Consider the following 18032-nt stretch of genomic DNA (forward strand, 5'->3'; position numbering starts at 1 on the left):
AAAAAAAAAAAAAAAAAAAAAGAGGAAACAGGAAAACTGGTCAGAAAAATGGGAGCATATCATGAGAACTTGATTTAGGCTCTACCTATCACGTGCACATACCAATTAGAAGCTAGTGATACACAGTAGAGGGGCCTTGGAAATCATCTGGCAGCACCGGGAAATACAGCAAAATCCAGTTTATGGAACACAGTAACAGTAGTGCTAGCGACTGTATCCATGTACAGGACAGTGGAGTCTGTGAAGCAACCTGCAATATCTTGTGCTTAGTGGCAGCAGCAAAGACGGTGGTGGATGAATTCTACCGCATGATTTGGGTTTTCTTTATGTGTCCTGTAAGTTGGATTCTTCAGACTCGGCATTTTTGTGAGCTACTCAGTATAATCTATTATCTAATACTGTCGATTACCTTACTGGGTAAGGGAGAAAAACCCTGTAATTGTTGTGAAAGACTTGTGGCTGTGTAGCCAACGGCCATTCTTTTTGAAACAGTCATTTCTGTTTTTGAAACTTTTTTTTTTTAACACTTTTTTTTTCCAGTAGGCATGTACCCAGCCTGACGCAGAAATGATGATTGGTCCATACCATAAGTCCATAGCATTCTACGTAATATGTTCTTTTTGGCAACATTCATTAACTCTCATCTTTACGAAATCCGCGAGGCATTATTTTTTCCATTGTATTGATGTGAACTCCCAGGCTCAGCAAAGTTACTAGTTTTGAACACAGGCCTGACTCCATATAGCTCTTTCCAGGGCACTACCCCATTACTCACCCATGGTAATTTTGTACATTTTTTATGACTCTGGTTGTGGGTATTTTACTTTCCTACTTGACCTTCCCCATCACCCTTGACAATTCTGGGAACTCCTTAAGGCGACTCACTACCCCTCAGGAATCGCTCCTAATGATTCTAGGAAGCCCCCTCCCCCTCCAGCCCCCCAGAAGTGCCTCTTCTGATTCCCAGGATGCCCCCCTCTCCGCCCCAAGAGCTGCTCCTAATGATCCCCCAAATCCCCGCTCACTGAGGAAATGATTTTTTTTTTTTGAGACGGAGTTTCACTCTTGTTGCCCAGGTGGGAGTGCAATGGCTCGATCTCGGCTCACCGCAACCTCCGCCTCCCGGGTTCAAGCGATTCTAATGCCTCAGCCTCCCGAGTAGCTGGGACTACAGGCATGCACCACCACGCCCGGCTAATTTTGTATTTATTTATTTATTTTTTTTTAGTAGAGACGGGGGTTTCTTCATGTTGGTCAGGCCGGTCTCAAACTGCCGGTTTCAGGTGATCCGCCCGCCTCGGCCTCCCAAAGTGCTGGAATTACACGCGTGAGCGACCACGCCCGGCCAGGAACTGCTTTTTAATGACCCTAAGGACAGCCTCCCTCAGGGTCTGTCCTAATGACCCTCAGGGCAGCCTGCCTTCCCTGTCCAGACTTGACAGCGAATGAGGGGTTTCCAAGGACGCAGGATTTTGTTTTGAAAACTGAGACGCCCAAGACAAACCGGGACAAGACGGTCATCTTTTCAGCATTCCCTGAGCTCGGAAGCTGCCCCTAAAGGCCCCGACACATTTCCACGTTAGGCAAAGAGGATACTCATCCCAAGAAAACTTTGGCCCATCCTTTCGTTAGCGACATCCTATAGTAACCTCACCGCCCTTACCCATCTACCCGACCGGCCCACTTCTAGGTACTAGCTTCTTTCAACCCTGATTAGTTATGGGTGGCCAGGAGCCCGCCTATGATTGGCCAGCTTCGCGATCCAGCTAGAGGCTCACTGGCCGCGGTCCCGAGTGGTACAGCGTTTCCTCCTGGCAACAGCCCGAGCCGGCGCTCATAGGCTGAGCACACTGAGGTCGGGACTGGGAGGTGGCTGCGGCGCGTGCTCATTGGCTGGTGTATGGTTTGCAGCCACCCTTGAATTGGTTGACTCTGTGCGGCTGCGCAGATGCAGACTTTAGAGGAGGCGGAGTTTCGCCCTTCGCCTGCTGGAAAAGCAGTAGGATCGGCCAGTGGCGACAGCAGGAGCTGAGCCTAAGCCCTGGCGGGGCTTTGGGCTGTAGGTGAGAACTATAGGGTTTTGGAATTCTTGAGGCGCTTTGCTGCTGTAGCCGTGACCGTGAGTTTTGTGGGGGAGGGGCGGTGGGGGTGGTTCTTCCAGCGGTGAGTGATCGGCATGTTTCTCGGCCAATAGGAGAAGGAGCTTCCAGAATGGGTTCTGAGATTGGCCTTTTCCAATCTTCAGGGCCAATGGACGTCGGGGGAGGGGGGCGGGTCCTCTGGGCCTTATTTTCTTCTTCCTGCGGCGGAGCTTTACTCGCTAAGGCGGCGGGGCCGGGAGGGGCCGAACCTGTGCGCGGTGAGGTTCGGGGACCTTGGGGAGCAGGGTGCGCTGCCTTTGGAGTGATGTTCGCGGGAGCGGCTGCGAGGGAAGGGTGCGGGAGTCCGAGGGGGTCGTTAGCAACAACTAGCTTTATTGAGTGGTTAAGTACCGGGCCTAGTGCTTAGTGTTTCGCTTGCATCATCTGAGCTAATCACAGCGACCCTGCAAGGCAGGGGGTTGGGATCCCCATTTTACAGGTGGAGAAACTGAGACTCAGTCAACTCACACAGCCAAGGTCACACAGCTAATAGACGGCAGAGACCGGATCTGTATTCAGAGTTCTGACTTTGGAGCCGGTGTTCTTGAATCACTAGGCTTTGTTACTGATTGGGAGGGAAGGTGTCATGAAACGGGAGCTTTCCCCAGGGAATAGATTGGGGGAAGGGAATCGTAGGGTTGAAGAAGGGATGAACAATTGAGGTGAGGGTGAGGAAATGAGTTTTTCAACAGTTACCGATTGCCTACTCTGTGCCATGCATTGTTCTAGGCATACAAAGATGAGTTGGGCCAGAGGCTGATGAAGCCCATTAGGGCCCCTTTGAAGGCCCGGGGAAGGGCCTCAACATTGTATTCACACGACTGTATGTTTTTATAAAATTTGCAAAAGTAAGATATTTTGGATTCATTTTTCTTTTTAAGAGGGTCTTCAAAATTAAATAAACTTCGGGTTTCTCCATACTTGGAACTGCCCTTGCAAAGGACTTAGTCCAGATGGAGATGAGGATGTAAGCAGTATAGGGCAGTGGAAGGTGCACTTAAGAGTGGGTTGTGGGCAAATTTCCTGGTATGTAAAACAGGGATAACAGTATACCTGCCATGCAAACTTTCTGCCAGGTTCATGAAAAGCGCCTGTTTAGAAACACGCCTTATTTTCGATGGAAAGGAAGCCTAGGAGATACGGGTAACTGGATTTGCCTTCTCCTACCTTACACAGTTCTGCTCCCAGGGCTGTAACCAGATTTCTGGTAGATTGGAGGCAGTTTTCTCCTTTCTGAGCTCTCCAGCTCTCAAAGAGACTCTTGGAGCTGAACCGCCATAGCTTTGGGCCCCAGATAGCGGGGTACAGAACTGCTGCTGCACCCTGAGTGAGGAGGGTGGGTAAAGGAAAGGACATACTGGTGTTCCTTCTAGAATGGCCTGTTTTCACTGGTATGCTTTGTCTTTTTTCAGTTGAGATGGTCTATTGTGTTACCGAGCTGTGGGGATGCACCCACTTAGCTGAAGTTCTCATCTAAAAACAAAGTATTTATTTGGCTTTCTCCAGTCAGTTATGAAGTTTGCCCTGTATTGCTAGTTTAAATTTTGTCCTTTGAGTTCTGGGTACAGTGCAATGGAACTTGTTTGTAACTTGATTTCATTAAGTACTCCTGAAACTGCAACTTAGTTTAGATAGAACAGTTTCACTTTAGGGTTTTAAAATTATGTTACTAATATCAAAGGTTTTAAAATCATGTTACTAATATCAAAGTACTTTTGAACCCTTAAGTTTTGTTATCTTGTAGCCACTTAACTTTTATTAGGTATCCGGTTTAGCTGTGCCCTAGGAAGGAGCTTTGGCCTCCCAAAGTGCTGGGATTACAGGCGTGAGCCACCACACCCAGCTGTGCGTGGCTTTCAAGTTGTAGTATATTATGTTTAATACTCTGAAAAGTGATTAGCAAGGTGTTAATAAGCGAGTAGCTTGAAAGGATAAGGGTAAAATATGGACATTTTAGCTGTACTATTAGATAGGACCAATAACCAAATTAATTTCCTTTTTTTAGCTGAACAATTATCTGTTTTTTTTTTTTTTTCAAGAGCAATCCTGTTGCAATAACAATATCTCTGTTGAAATAAGGTTTGAATCCATGCAGTTTTGATACATCACTTTCTTTTTAAACAGAACCTTTTCGATCTGTATTTCTAGTTTATTTAAATCACTTCTTGTTGTTGTGATGTTTTAAAATTTTTTGAGACAGGGTCTCACTATGTTGCCCAGTCTGATCTCAGACTCCTGAATTCAAGCGATCCGCCCACCTCTGTCTCCCAAAGTGCTGGGATTACAGGCTTGAGCCACCACAGCCCCACCCTAAATAACTTTTCTTTCCTTTTTTTTTTTTTTTTTTTTTTTGTTTGAGACGGCGTTTTGCTCTTGTTGCCCAATCTGGAGTGCAACGGCACAATGTTGGCTCACTGCAGCCTCAGCCTCCCGGGTTCAAGCGATTTTCCAGCCTCAGCCTCCCGAGTAGCTGGGATTACAGGTGCCTGAAAAGTGCTGGGATTACAGGCGTGAGCCACTGTTCCTGGCCCCTAAATAACTTTTCTAGAGGCAGATTCCAGGTGTGAAGTCTTAACTGCATCTTCTGAATTTCTATATTATCTTTTACTGTTTTCAGCATTGATGTTTCCAGCACTTAATTTTAATTTTTATATAATTTTATGCTCTTAATGTGTTTCTTCAGATTCCTGTCTGACTAAAGGGACCTCAAAAAGGAGGGAAAATGGCTTCTGAGTCTGAAACTCTGAATCCCAGTGCTAGGATAATGACCTTTTATCCAACTATGGAAGAGTTCCGAAACTTCAGTAGATACATTGCCTACATTGAATCCCAAGGAGCTCATCGGGCAGGGCTTGCCAAGGTAAGGAGCCGGGATTGTTCAGATGGTTTTGTTACCTAGGGCAGCAGTAAGATTTTTTTCCTAAATAAGGGCCAGAACTGTGTTTTACTGAAAGTTGGGTGGGGTGATGACTTTAGTGAATGCAGTTCTATTTGCAAGTTAATTCCCGTTGTTAACATCAGAAGCATCTCTGCTTTTAGGTAGGAAGAGAGCTACTTGGAATCTTCAGAAAGGGGGAGGTAAAGAGCTAGTGTCTCCAGGCCTGGCTGCTGTTGTGCCTCAGCCCTCTTGGTGGAGCTGGGTGCTGTAGTGTTATTGAACTACCAGTGAGTGCTTATGCCATCTGACTTCTCTTGCTCTCATTTCAGTCTCATCCAGCACTCTAGTAGCAATTTGGCTTCCCATGTGGACTTTCTTCAAGGGGAGAGAATGCACTGGCCAGCCAACATGAGCATTCTGGTCCTTGTAATTTGAAATTGGTTTCTGGTTTGTACTTCTTTCTCCTGTGAGTTGGATTCGTTATTTTTCCTGAGTCAAATCAGTTCTTCATATATTCTGTCACAACCAGGTTGAGTGCTGGAAGCTGAAAGAACTGCATTTCTGGAGAGATCCTCAAGAAACCGAGAGGCAGGGACCTCAGTCTAAGTCAGGAGGAAATTTTTCACACCATTTTATGTTGTTTGAATTTCTTACCATATGTGCTTGTTACATTTTCAATATGAAAAGAGAAAGCAAGAACATTGGCTACAAAGCTGAGGACTAGTCTTGGACCCTGGTGCCTCCGGAGACTTGAGACGACCACATCCTCCTTCCTCCTCTTTCCTCTTATCTGCAGATACGCTACTGCTGGGTTAATGACAGCAGGCGGGGATAGCAGGGCCTGTAGTGCAGTTTTTCGTAGCACATTGCTTTTTTTGGTTGTACTTTATTAGATTTAAAAAGTTATAAAAAAAAATGTCGGTGATTACAAGTTAAATATTTCAAACACAGATAAAGAAAAGGCTGATCTTCATCCACCTTCTCCAGTGCCGTCTCCTTAAGTGGTAATAGCTCCCTCCACACCTTTTTCTCTGCTCATACAAACATACACACATATAAGATAGTGTTATTTGTTTTGTTTTTAAAAGAGAATGGCATCATGCCATATACATTCCTGTGTTGGTTCGTTCATTCTTTTTTTTTTCTTTCTTTTTTTTTTTTCCTTTTTAACAACATATATTCCTCCCTCTAGGTCAGTTATGGATTCAACTCATTCTTCTTTTTTCTCATGTCAACTGTCTTGTTAATTTATTACTATTGGAATGGGTAATTTGCTTATGTGAGTAAAACAGAATGCTATTGGAAGGTAGCTACTGTAGAGTCTTGCTCTCTTTCAGTATTTTCTTGTATGTCCTTTCAGTGTTCTTATGCAGATGCTAGTGTGTGTGTGTGTGTGTGTGTGTGTGTGTGTTTTCTCCCTTGTTACATAAAGTGAAACAGTACTCTCTAATTAAACAACAAAAAAAAGCTGTATAGTATTCCATAAAGCGCATCTATCTTACTTAACTATTAAAGATAAGATTTTTTTTTTTTTGAGATGGAGTTTTGCTCTTGTTGCCCCAGCTGGAGTGCAATCGTGCGATCTTGGCTTACTGCAACCTCTGCCTCCAGGTTCAAGCAATTCTCCTGCATCAGCTCCCCAGATAGCCGGGATTATAGTTGAGCACCACCATGCCACGCTAATTTTTGTACTTTTAGTAGAGATGGGGTTTCACCATGTTGGCCAAGCTGATCTCACACTCTGACCTCAGGTGATTCACCTGCCTCGGCCTCCCAAAGTGCTGGGATTACAGGCATGAGCCATTGTGCCTGGCCTCATGATTAGATTTTTAAGAATGTTATGCTTCTTTGTAAGTAAATTCTAATCTAGTATGTGAAAAAAGGAAATTCTGTATAAGTATAGAGTAGACCAAATCAAGTAAAATTGTGTTTGTGATTTTTTTAAAGAGAGCACTGGGCTATGAGATGGAGAGAGAAACAACTCTTCAGTCTCTTTTCTTGGTGTCCAAATAAGATACTGAAGCTGGGAACAAGTATTACTTACCTTAGGTTATTGCAGTTAGGCAGCTGATTGGTGTCAAAAGTGGATCAGGATTAGCATGCCTGTGACTTACTGTGTTTTGGTGAATGTGGGTAAATCAAAGTAACTGTCTAGTAAAATTGACTGTTAGGTTGGCTGGTAAATACATGCTTCCTGGTGTCTGACTGGCTTGCCAGGTTTCTCATCTGTCTTTTTGTTTCTTGTGTTCCCTTCAGGTTGTTCCTCCAAAAGAATGGAAGCCACGAGCATCCTATGATGACATTGATGATTTGGTCATTCCTGCCCCCATCCAACAGCTGGTGACAGGGCAGTCTGGCCTCTTTACTCAGTACAACATACAGAAGAAAGCCATGACTGTTCGAGAGTTCCGCAAGATAGCCAATAGCGATAAGTGAGTGGAAACCCTTTCTTACCTGACATACCATCTAGGACCCTGGTGTCTCATCCTCCTAGCATCTCTAGGACTGCTGCTGTCCTGATGAACAGTGTTTTCAGTAGGACAGCTCTGTTCTAGTTGTCTCCCTTTCTGCTTTTTTTATGGAAGCATTTTCTCCTCTCAGGACTGTGTCTCAGTCTAAACCTGTTCCTGTGTATACCAACAAATCCCATTGTTTTTCCATCAGAAGTAGAATCATTTTCTGACTCTGAAGTTGCAAGGAGAAAGTTGGAGGTGGTGCACAAGGAGCTTTTGCTGGGTATTGATAACCACCTGCTCATCAAAAGTGCTTTGGTTCCACTTCCTTTCTCTTGGGATGCTCTGTGTTTAATTGTGCTGGAATTTCTCACTGCCCATCCAGCCTGCTAGCTCATTTCTGTTTTGACATTAACAAAGTGTGAGTAAACCACCAAGCTGGTTGCTATTTTGTCACTCCATTCTTCCTCTGTACCTTCTTGTCTCTTTTAGAGATACTTTTCTTTGTGTAGGCCTGTTCTCAGTTCTTCTCTGCTGTGGGTTTTTTTTTTTTTTTTTTTTTTGAGATGGAGTCTCACTGTATTGCCCAGGCTGGAGTGCAGTGGAGAGATCTTGGCTCACTGCAACCTCTGTCTCCCAGGTTCAAGTGATTCTCCCGCTTCGGCCTCCCAAGTAGCTGGGACTATAGACACGCACCACCATTCTTGGCTAATTCTTGTATTTTTATTAGAGACAGGGTTTCACCACATTGGCCGGGCTGGTCTTGAACTCCTGACCTCAAGTGATCCGCCTGCCTTGGCCTCCCATAGTGCTGGGATTACAGGCAAGAGCCACCACGCCTGGCCCTTCTCTGCTGTTTTTAATGTTTAGTTCTCATTTTTCCTGAGATTCACAGAGAATAAATTTTGTGTTCCCTCGTTCAGCTCTGACTACTCCATCTTTTCTTTTTTTTTTTTGAGACGGAGTCTCGCCCATTCCCCAGAGTGCAATAGTGCAATGGTGCAATCTCAGCTCACCGCAACCTCTGCCTCCCGGGTTCAAGCAGTTCTCCTGTGTCAGCCTCCTGAGTAGCTGGGATTACAGGTGCCTGCCACCATGCCAGGCTAATTTTTGTATTTTTAGTAGAGACAGGGTTTCACCATGTTGGCCAAGCTGGTTTTGAGCTCCTGATCTCAGGTGATCTGCCCACCTTTGATCCCAAAGTGCTGGGATTATAAGCGTGAGCCACTGCACCCGGCCTTGACCACTCCTTCTAATCCTCTTCCTTGGATTTTCTCACTTTCCATTGACTCCTTAATTTTGAGTTTCCACAAGTTTTTCCTTTTTCCCTTGCTTCTTTTCCTGAGCCTTTTGATTTGCACATGCCTTGATTTCAGCTAGTCACACATACTGTGCCTTCACATAGCCCAGAGCCAGGTCTTGTGCCTGCCTGTCTTTGCCCTGCTGGGGTGGCATTCCTGTGCTTCATCAGCTCTCTCTCATCAGGTCTCACTTTGTTTCTACTCTTTGCCTTCTTTTCATTGACTTACCACACTTGACTTATCACAATTGTAATTGAGATCTTCTAGTTTTATTGACAACTGAACTCTTTCTGTTGTTTCTTGAGACACGGTGTCACTGTGTTACCCAAGTTGGAGTGCAGTGGTGCAGTCATGACTTACTGCAGCCTTGACTGCCCAGGCTCAAGTGATCTTTCTAGCTCAGCCTCCCAAGTAACTGGAGGTATAGGCATGTGTTACCACGCTCAGCTAATTTTTTTTATTATTTGCTGCCCAGTTTGGTCTTGAACTCCTGGGCTCAAGCGATCCCCTTGCCTCAGACTCCCGAAGTGCTGGGATTATAGGCATGAGCCACTGCATCCGGCGGACACCTTACCTCTTTTTTTTTTGAGACGGAGTCTCACTGTGTTGCCAGGCTAGAGTGCAGTGGCGCGATCTTGGCTCACTGCAACCTCTGCCTCCTGGGTTCACGCCGATTCTCCTGCCGCAGCCTCCTGAGTGGCTGGGATTACAGGTGCCCGCCACCACGCCCGACTAATTTTTGTATTTTTAGTAGAGACGGGTTTCATCATGTTGGCCAGGATGGTCTCGACCTCTTGACTTCATGATCCACGCACCTCGGCCTCCCAAAGTGCTGGGATTAGAGGCATGAGCCACCGTGCCTGGCCAACCTTACTCTTAAAACATCTACCTTGCTGGCCAACCTGCTGGCCAATGAGAGAATTTACATAAAGGCATGTCAAAGAAATGTGGCTTGCTCTGCAGGTGAAAGGCTGTACCCTTCCTGCCATCCTTTTTGTCTGATTTTTGCTACGCATGAGGACCAAGCTCACCTGCTTTCTGTTTCTCACATGGAATTCCACCAGGGGCTTCAGTCTCCTCAGCCTTTCTTCCCTTTTTGTTAACACATTAGGCCTTTTCTTTTCTTTCTTTCTTTTTTTTTTTTTTGAGATGGAGTCTCGCTCTCTCACCCAAGCTGGAACACAGTGGTGCAATGTTGGCTCACTGCAACCTCAGCCTCCCGGCTTCAAGCGATTTTCCTGCCTCAGCCTCCCGAGTAGCCACCACACCCGGCTAATTGTTTTGTATTTTTAGTAGAGATGGGGTTTCACCATATTGGCCAGGCTGTTCTCACTTTATCTTCTTTCAGCACACTTGTTTTCCTTTTAAATTAACCAGCCCTATGTCTATTCCTTTTATCCTAATACATAGCAGATTCTTACCTTTAAGGTAAAAACCTAAATTTTTGCTTTTGAGACAGAGTCTCGCTGTGTTGCCCAGGCTGGAGTACAGTGGCATGATCTCAGCTCACTGCAATCTCTGCCTCCCAGGTTTAAGCAATTCTCTTACCTCAGCTTCCTGAGTAGCTGGGATTACAGGTGCCCGCCACCACGCCTGGCTAATTTTTTTGTATTTTTAGTAGAGATGGGGTTTCACCATGTTGGTTAGGCTGGTCTCGAACTCCTGGCCTCAGATCAGCCCGCCTTGGCCTCCCAAAGTGCTGGCACCCTGCCCGACCTAAAAACCTACCTTCATGAAACAGATTAGTTGGCAATAGAGGAGTTAATTATATTTCAGAGAGAATGTTAGGTCTCTAAAATGTATTATTCACTAGGTTGACAATCTGTAAGGGAGTTATTTAGTCAGATTTTTTTTTTTCTTTTTTGAGATGGAGTCTTACTCTGTCGCCCAGGCTGGAGTGCAGTGGTGCTGTTTCAGCTCTCTGCAACCTCCACCTCCTGGGTTCAAGCAATTCTTCAGCCTCAGCTTCCCAAGTAGCTGGGACTACAGGTGCTCGCCACCATACCCGGCTAATTTTTTGTGTTTTTAGTAGAGATGGGATTTCACCATGTTAGCCAGGATGGTCTTGATCTCCTGACCTCGTGATCCGCCCGCCTCGGCCTCCCAAGTGCTGGGATTACAGGTGTGAGCCACGGCGCCTGGCCTGTTTAGTCAGATTTTTATTTAATTAATTTTAAATTCATTCCCATTATCTCCATGAGTTCATTTTGGTCTTTATGTGTCTACTCTTTATACATTTATAATATTTCTTTTGCCATTTTAGTTAGAATGTGCATTAGTTTTTCACCTTTTCAAATATCTGTAAGGTTTGTGTATTACTCTTCTTAAATTGCTTCATAATAATAATAATTTTTTTTTTTTTTTTTTTTTTTGAGACGGAGTCTCGCTCTGTCACCCAGGCTGGAGTGCAGTGTCTTGATCTCGGCTCACTGCAACCTCCACCTCCTTCCGGGTTCAAGCGATTCTCCTGCCTCAGCCTCCAGAGTAGCTGGAACTACAGGTGCGCACCACCACACCCAGCTAATTTCATGGTTCACTGCAGCCTTGATCTCCCAGGCTCAAGAGATCCTCCCATCTCAGCCCTCCTACTCCCTCCCACCCCCAGTAGCTGAGACTGCAGGTGTGCACCACCATGCCCTGCTAATTTTTTTTTTTTTTTTTGAGATGGAGTTTCGCTCTTGTTGCCCAGGCTGGAGTGCAATGGCGTGATATCGGCTCACTGCAACCTCTGTCTCCCAGGTTCAAGCAGTTCTCCTGCCTCAGCCTCCCAAGTAGCTGAGATTACAGATGTGAGCCACCATGCCTGGCTAATTTTTGTATTTTTAGTAGAGTTGGAGTTTCACCATGTTGGCCAGGCTGGTCTCAAACTCTTGACCTCAGGTGATCCGCCTGCCGTGGCCTCCCAAAGTGCTGGGATTACAGGCGTGAGTCACTGCTCCTGGCCAGCTCTGCTAATTTTTAAAGTTTTTGTAGAAATAGGATTTTGCCATGTTACTGGTCTCAAACTCTTGTGCTCAAGTGATCCTCCTGCCTCAGCCTCCCAAAGTGCTGCGATTATAGGCCTGAGCCACTGTACTTGGCTGGTTTGAATCTAAAAGAAGTTTTTTTGTTTGTTTGTTTTTAGTAAATTTTCAGTATATGGTGATTAAGCTAAAGAGTATAGATGTTTTTAGACTGGGTGCATTGACTCACTTCTATAATCCTATCACTTTGGGAGGCCGAGGTTGGAGGATCACTTGAGGCCAGGAGTTTGAGACCAACTTGGGCAACACTGCAGGATTCCATCTCTACAAAAAATAAAAATACTAACCAGGTGTGATGGTGCATACTTGCAGTCCTGGCTACTCGGGAGGCTGGGGCAGGAGGATTGCTTGAGCCCAGGAGTTCAAGGCTATAGTAAGCTGTGATCACACCACTGTGCTGCAGCCTGGGCAGCAGAGCAAGGATCCTGTCTTTTTAAGGTATAGTTTTTTTTTTTTTTTTTTTTTTGAAACAGAGTTTTATTCTATGGCTGAGGGTGGACTGCAGTGACGTTAGCTCAGCTCACTGCAGACTCCTCCTGGGTTTAAGTAATTCTCGTGCCTCAGCCCCCGCCCTAAGTAGCTGGAATTATAGGCGTGTGCCACCACGCCTGGCTAATTTTTGTATTTCTAATAGAGACCAGGTTTCACCATGTTGGCCAGGTTGGTCTTGAACCCCTGACCTCAGATGACCTGCCCCCACCAGGCCTCCCAAAGTGCTGGGATAACAGGTGTGAGCCACCATGCCTCTGGCCAAAGTGTAGATATTTCTATGACTTTATATGTAGATAGGTAGATATAAATATGCGTATATGTGAGTACGTATTTTCCTAATTGGAATATTTGATGTGCAAAAATCTAGATTTTTAGAGCTATTTTATATTTTTACTAAAATACTTGATGTTTTTAGGTGTGATTACTTGGTGAGTGTCAGTCACTGCGTAGGGCGCTGGGCATACAGCAGGGGCACTTACAAATGAGTCCTCTTGGAGCAGCTTCCTTTTGGCTGGTTCAGGGAGGTGAACGCTGTTGGAAAGCCTCAGCTCTTCACATGCTACTGGGTTTTGGTTGTCTGTGGATATGCAGGGACCTTGGGTCTTGGTTTGTAAGCCCATTTTCTCCCTGGGTGGCCACCTGAATCCAGCAAGGTGTGGTTTAAGTAGTCTCTTCAGAGTTGAGGATTGCTTGTTAAGGAAGGTGGGTTTACATCTCTGCGTACATTACCTTCCTCAGGCCCAGTGCTCATGGAAGGGACGTTCAGGGAGTGACTACGTATTAGATCCTTGAAGGCCAAGATTATGCCTTGTTCATTTGAAATTCTTGCTGTCACTGGAATAGGGGATTATGTCTTGTAATGTTCATAATGCCTAATAAACCCCTGTAAGTGGTTTACATGTTTCTTTTTACTTTCAAAAGGTACTGTACCCCACGCTATAGTGAGTTTGAAGAGCTCGAGCGGAAATACTGGAAAAATCTTACATTCAATCCTCCCATCTATGGTGCAGATGTGAATGGTACCCTCTATGAAAAGGTGAGGCTCACTGGAAACCCTCTGTGCAGCATTTTTTGTAATTTCGTAATACCTTTTTTTCGACCCAGCACGTAGTAGGCACCTAAAAGCTGTTTGGTGAATGGGTAGATGAACAGATGATCTACCCCCAGCTGATGTTGCTGTGCTGGCCTCATTGTGGGCCATTTTGCATGTGACTGAATTTTATTTCTCCTACTTTACATGTGAAGTGGGTGATGTGCTCTTTTCAAGGGTTGTTAGCATAGTCGGTGGGTGGTAGCTGATGAGTTCTTGAAAGGGTGGGTTGGCTCTCAGATAATGAAATGAGGCAGTGTGGTTTCTACAGAAGAAAGATGACTGAATACTGAAAGGGGTATACATTTAAGAAGAGAAATACATTTAGATTCTTCAGAATCCTCAAACAAGATTCTGTGGCAAAAGCTATTTTAACCACTTTCATTGGCTTGGGACATAGTCCTGCCTTAAATATGGTGAAAGGGGAAAATATTTGGGAATATCTTCTGATGACTGAAAAACAGTAGGGCATTTCAGGGATTATCACTCATAATTGTTTTCATGTTTTAAGGTTTTTTTTTTTTTGAGATGGAGTTTCGCTCTTGTTGCCCAGGCTGGAGTGCAGTGGTGTGATCTCAGCTCACCACAACCTCCACCTCCTGGGTTCAAGTGATTTTCCTGCCTCGGCCTCCTGAGTAGCTGGGATTATAGGCGTGCACCACCCTGCCTGGCTAATTTTGTATTTTTTAGTAGAGTCGGGGTTTCTCCATGTTGGTCAGGCTGGTCTCAAACTCCCCACCTCAGGTGATCCACGTGCCTCAGCCTCCCAAAGTGCTGGGATTACAGGCGAGAGCCATTGCGCCTGGCCCATATTTTAATGTTTTTATAAGTTATTGGAAGAGTTAAAAAAATGAATTCCAGGCCGGGCGTGGTGGCTCACATCAGTAATCCCAGCACTTTGGGAGGCTGAGGCAGGCGGATCATGAGGTCAGGAGATCGAGACCATCCTGGCTGACATGGTAAAACCCCATCTCTACTAAAAATACAAAAAAATTAGCCGGGTGTGGTGGCAGGCGCCTGTAGTCCCAGCTACTCGGGAGGCTTAGGCAGGAGAATGGCGTGAACCCGGCAGGCAGAGCTTGCAGTGAGCCGAGATCGTGCACTGCACTCCAGCCTGGGCAACACAGCGAGACCCCGTCTCAAAAAAAAAAGAATTCCAGTTTTGTTGATAACAGTTTTTTGGGGGTCAGGGAAAGCCAAGCTTGTAGGGATGAATGGCAAGAAGATGCTGTAAGGATCTGGGATGGGGAGGTACAAAAGTCAGGCATAATAATAATCCAGGGCCTAGTTATAGGAGGTGGGCTCCCAGCTGGCCATTACAACTCAGGAAAAGGATATTGCACATTTTTTTGTGAAGACACTGCCTGGTGGAAATCAGGGCTAAAAAGCCACAACATTGCCGTAGTTTTTTGTTTTTTTGTTTTTGAGACAGAATCTCGTCCTGCCACCCAGCTAGAGTATAGTGGTATGATCATAGATTACTGTAACCTCAAACCCCTGGGCTCAAGGGATCCTCCTGCTTCACCCTCCCAAGTAGCTGAGATTGCAGTCACATGCCACTTCACCTGGCTACCTTTTTTTTATTTGTAATTTTTTTGTAGAGACTGGGTCTTACTTTGTTGCCTAGGATGGTCTTGAACTCCTGGGCTCCAGCAATCCTGCCTTGGCCTCCCAAAGTGTTGAGATTACAGGTGTGAGCCACCACACCTGGTCCACTGTCATAGTTCCCATGTTTTGCAATTTTTTTTGTGTGTGTGGTCATAGAGTTTTTTTTCTCTTTTGACCTAAATTTCTTTAGCATCAATTCAAACTTTTCCTCTTGGGGTTTAAAACAGGTGACTGTTGGCCGGGCACGGTGGCTCACGCCTGTAATCCCAGCACTTCGGGAGGCCAAGGCGGGTGGATCACGAGGTCAGGAGTTCAAGACCAGCCTGGCCAAGATGGTGAAACCCCGTCTCTACTAAAAATAGAAAAATTAGTGGGGTGTGGTGGCAGTTGCCTGTAATCCCAGCTACTTGGGAGGCTGAGGCAGGGAATTGCTTGAACCAGGGAGGCGGAGGTTGCAGTGAGCCAAGATCACGCCACTGTGCTCCAGCGTGGGCAACAGAGTGAGACTCCGTCTCAAAAACAAACAAACAAAAAAACAGGTGACTGTCATCTCTTCATTCATCTTTCCTGCACTAGTATTCACAAAGTAATATTTGCCCTTTAAAGGTAAATTGTGTCAGTTCCAGTGGTAGCTGTGAAAGTGAATGAGGAATGCTGTGGTCTTCACGTCCATAGTGCTTTGACATTATTCCAAATGTTTGTCAGAGATGACAGCTTACTTGTGACCTACTCTGATTTGTAGGTTCAGAGCCTTGGTTTATATGTAAATGTAACTTGCCCTGGACTGTCATTGCCTTTGCAGCATGTTGATGAGTGGAATATTGGCCGGCTGAGAACAATCCTGGACTTGGTGGAAAAGGAGAGTGGGATCACCATTGAGGGTGTGAACACCCCATACCTGTACTTTGGCATGTGGAAGACATCTTTTGCTTGGCACACTGAAGACATGGACCTCTACAGCATCAACTACCTGCACTTCGGAGAACCCAAGTCCTGGTACAGTCTGCCTGCAGTCGGCACCGGGCTTCTGTGCTAGAGCACGGGCTCACGTTCGGTGTGCATGGGAAGCACCTCAGGATTATGTTAAAGTGCAGACGCTGGTTCAGGCCTGGGGTGACATTCCATGTTTCAAACAGACTTTCAAGTGCTGAGATGCTGTTGGAGCTCTGGTGCTCAGACCACCTTTTGAGTAGGGAGGCTTTAGAGAGCAGGGTGCTGGCAGAGTTACCCAAAGACACGAGGGCTCTTCCAGCCTATCCGACTGCTTTCTAATTTTTTTTCTGAACAGGCCTGAGGCATTTCTTAGCAGCAGACTTCTAAGACTACAGTCACTCCCTCAGATGATAGAAAGCTTTCTTTTCCTTACGATAAGAAAGAATATTAATACTTGGGGAGCAGCAGTGTGTGCTTAACACACGAGGGATTGCGAGGCTATTCAGCATGCTTCCTGTTCGTTCTCCAGGGTGTTATTCTTGTTGGTGAGACAAACATTGGTTCTCTCTCCTCTCTCTGCGCTGACCCATCTTTGAGTCTCAGCATTTTTTTTTTTTTCTATTTTGAGACAGGGTCTCACTCTGTCACCCAGGCTGGAGTGCAGTGGCACCATTATGGCTCACTGCAGCCTTGACCTCCTGGGCTCAAGTGATCCTTCGACTTCAGCCTCCCAAGTAGCTGGGATTATAGGCATGCACCAGTATGCCCAGCTAATTTTTTTCCTTCTTTTTTTTAGGGTAGAGATGGGGTCTCACTATGTTGCACAGGCTGGTCTCAAACTGCTGGGCTCAAGCAGTCCTCCCACTTCAGCCTTCCAAAGTGCTAGGATTATAGGCATGAGCCACTGTACCTGGCCCCTGTCTCAGCATTTTAGTGAAGGTGCTGCAGATAACTGCAGTGAATAAGACAGATGAAATACCTACCCTCACACAGATCGGCAACTGGTCAGGAGGTAGAAAGTGTGAGAGAATGATCATACGGTGTGGGGACAGCTCTGATGGGGAAAAAGTGGGTGCTAAGGTCCACATAGGAAGGATAGATGGGTGAGATTAAAGAAGGCTTCTTTGGAAGAGGTGACAACTGAGATCCAAAACATGAGAAGGACATAACTGGGTGGAATGGTGGTGGGTTTAGCAGCTGGGAGATTGAGGGAAGTGTATCCAGGCAGTTGGAACCACAGATGCAGAGCTCCTGGATTAAGACAGCACATGAGGGCCAGTCATGGTGGCTCATACCTGTAATCCCAGCACTTTGGGAGGCTGAGGCAGGTGGATTACCTGAGGTCAGGAGTTTGAGACCAGCCTGGCTAACATGGTGAAACCTGTCTCTACTAAAAATACAAAAGTAGCCGGGCATGGTGTGTTTAGGGAGCTAGGGGAAGTCTACTGTAGACTGAATGCTGTGTAAAATGATGAGAAGTGAGTGATGAGGTCAGAGGGGACCCCATGGGGCGCATTATGGCAAGTCATGAAAACCATATCCACCTTCATTTCTTTCTTCAGCATCCTCAGCCATGTTCTCTCTCAGGAGTTTTCCTTTCTTCTTTCAAGTGCTTTCCAGTTTCTAATCTTGGGGGAAAGAACCTTTTGAGCCTATGATTACCCCCTAACTACTGTCCTATTTCCTTCCTCAGAAGGCTAGACTTGTAGGATGTGTAAATGTAGCTTTTGTGTCTTCACCATTGTTGACTCCAAAATTCCCTGCTCCTGGATTTTTGAATTCTCTTATAAAAGAAGGTTTTCCAGTTATTATATACACTCTTAGGTCCTCTGAAGTGGGACCTCCGGAGCCTTCTGTGTAGGGTTGCCTGATGGATCCCGGAGTCCTTTAGGTGACATTTTTGTCAACTCTCCTTCTCTGTTTTGTTTTATAATGAAGCTGTTTGTAGTGGGAGGATTTGTTGTTACTGTGGAATAATCTTCAGAAGAGATTAAAAAGGTTAAAATAGAGTTACTGTGAGTTTCAGAATATAAAGTTTTAACAATTTTGCAAAAGTTTTAAATAGTCCTAGGTGTCCTTTTTTTCTTTTCATTTTTTTAGGAAGAACAGTTTC

General features: G+C 45.5%; 1 protein-coding gene across 1 annotated transcript in view; it reads left to right on the forward strand.

The window, feature by feature from the left end:
* The first annotated feature begins 1917 nt into the window (after window positions 1-1917).
* Window positions 1918-18032, forward strand: part of KDM4A (lysine (K)-specific demethylase 4A) — a 55845-nt gene continuing 39730 nt past the window's right edge. The window contains exons 1-5 of the mRNA XM_012001793.1: window positions 1918-2063; window positions 4825-5001; window positions 7276-7451; window positions 13210-13324; window positions 15789-15982. Of these exons, the coding sequence (XP_011857183.1) occupies window positions 4864-5001; window positions 7276-7451; window positions 13210-13324; window positions 15789-15982 (623 nt within the window). The 5' untranslated portion in view covers window positions 1918-2063; window positions 4825-4863. The remainder of the gene's footprint in view (window positions 2064-4824; window positions 5002-7275; window positions 7452-13209; window positions 13325-15788; window positions 15983-18032) is intronic.

The sequence above is a fragment of the Mandrillus leucophaeus genome, unplaced genomic scaffold, assembly GCF_000951045.1.
Source record: "Mandrillus leucophaeus isolate KB7577 unplaced genomic scaffold, Mleu.le_1.0 Scaffold67, whole genome shotgun sequence".
Lineage (NCBI taxonomy): Eukaryota > Metazoa > Chordata > Mammalia > Primates > Cercopithecidae > Mandrillus > Mandrillus leucophaeus.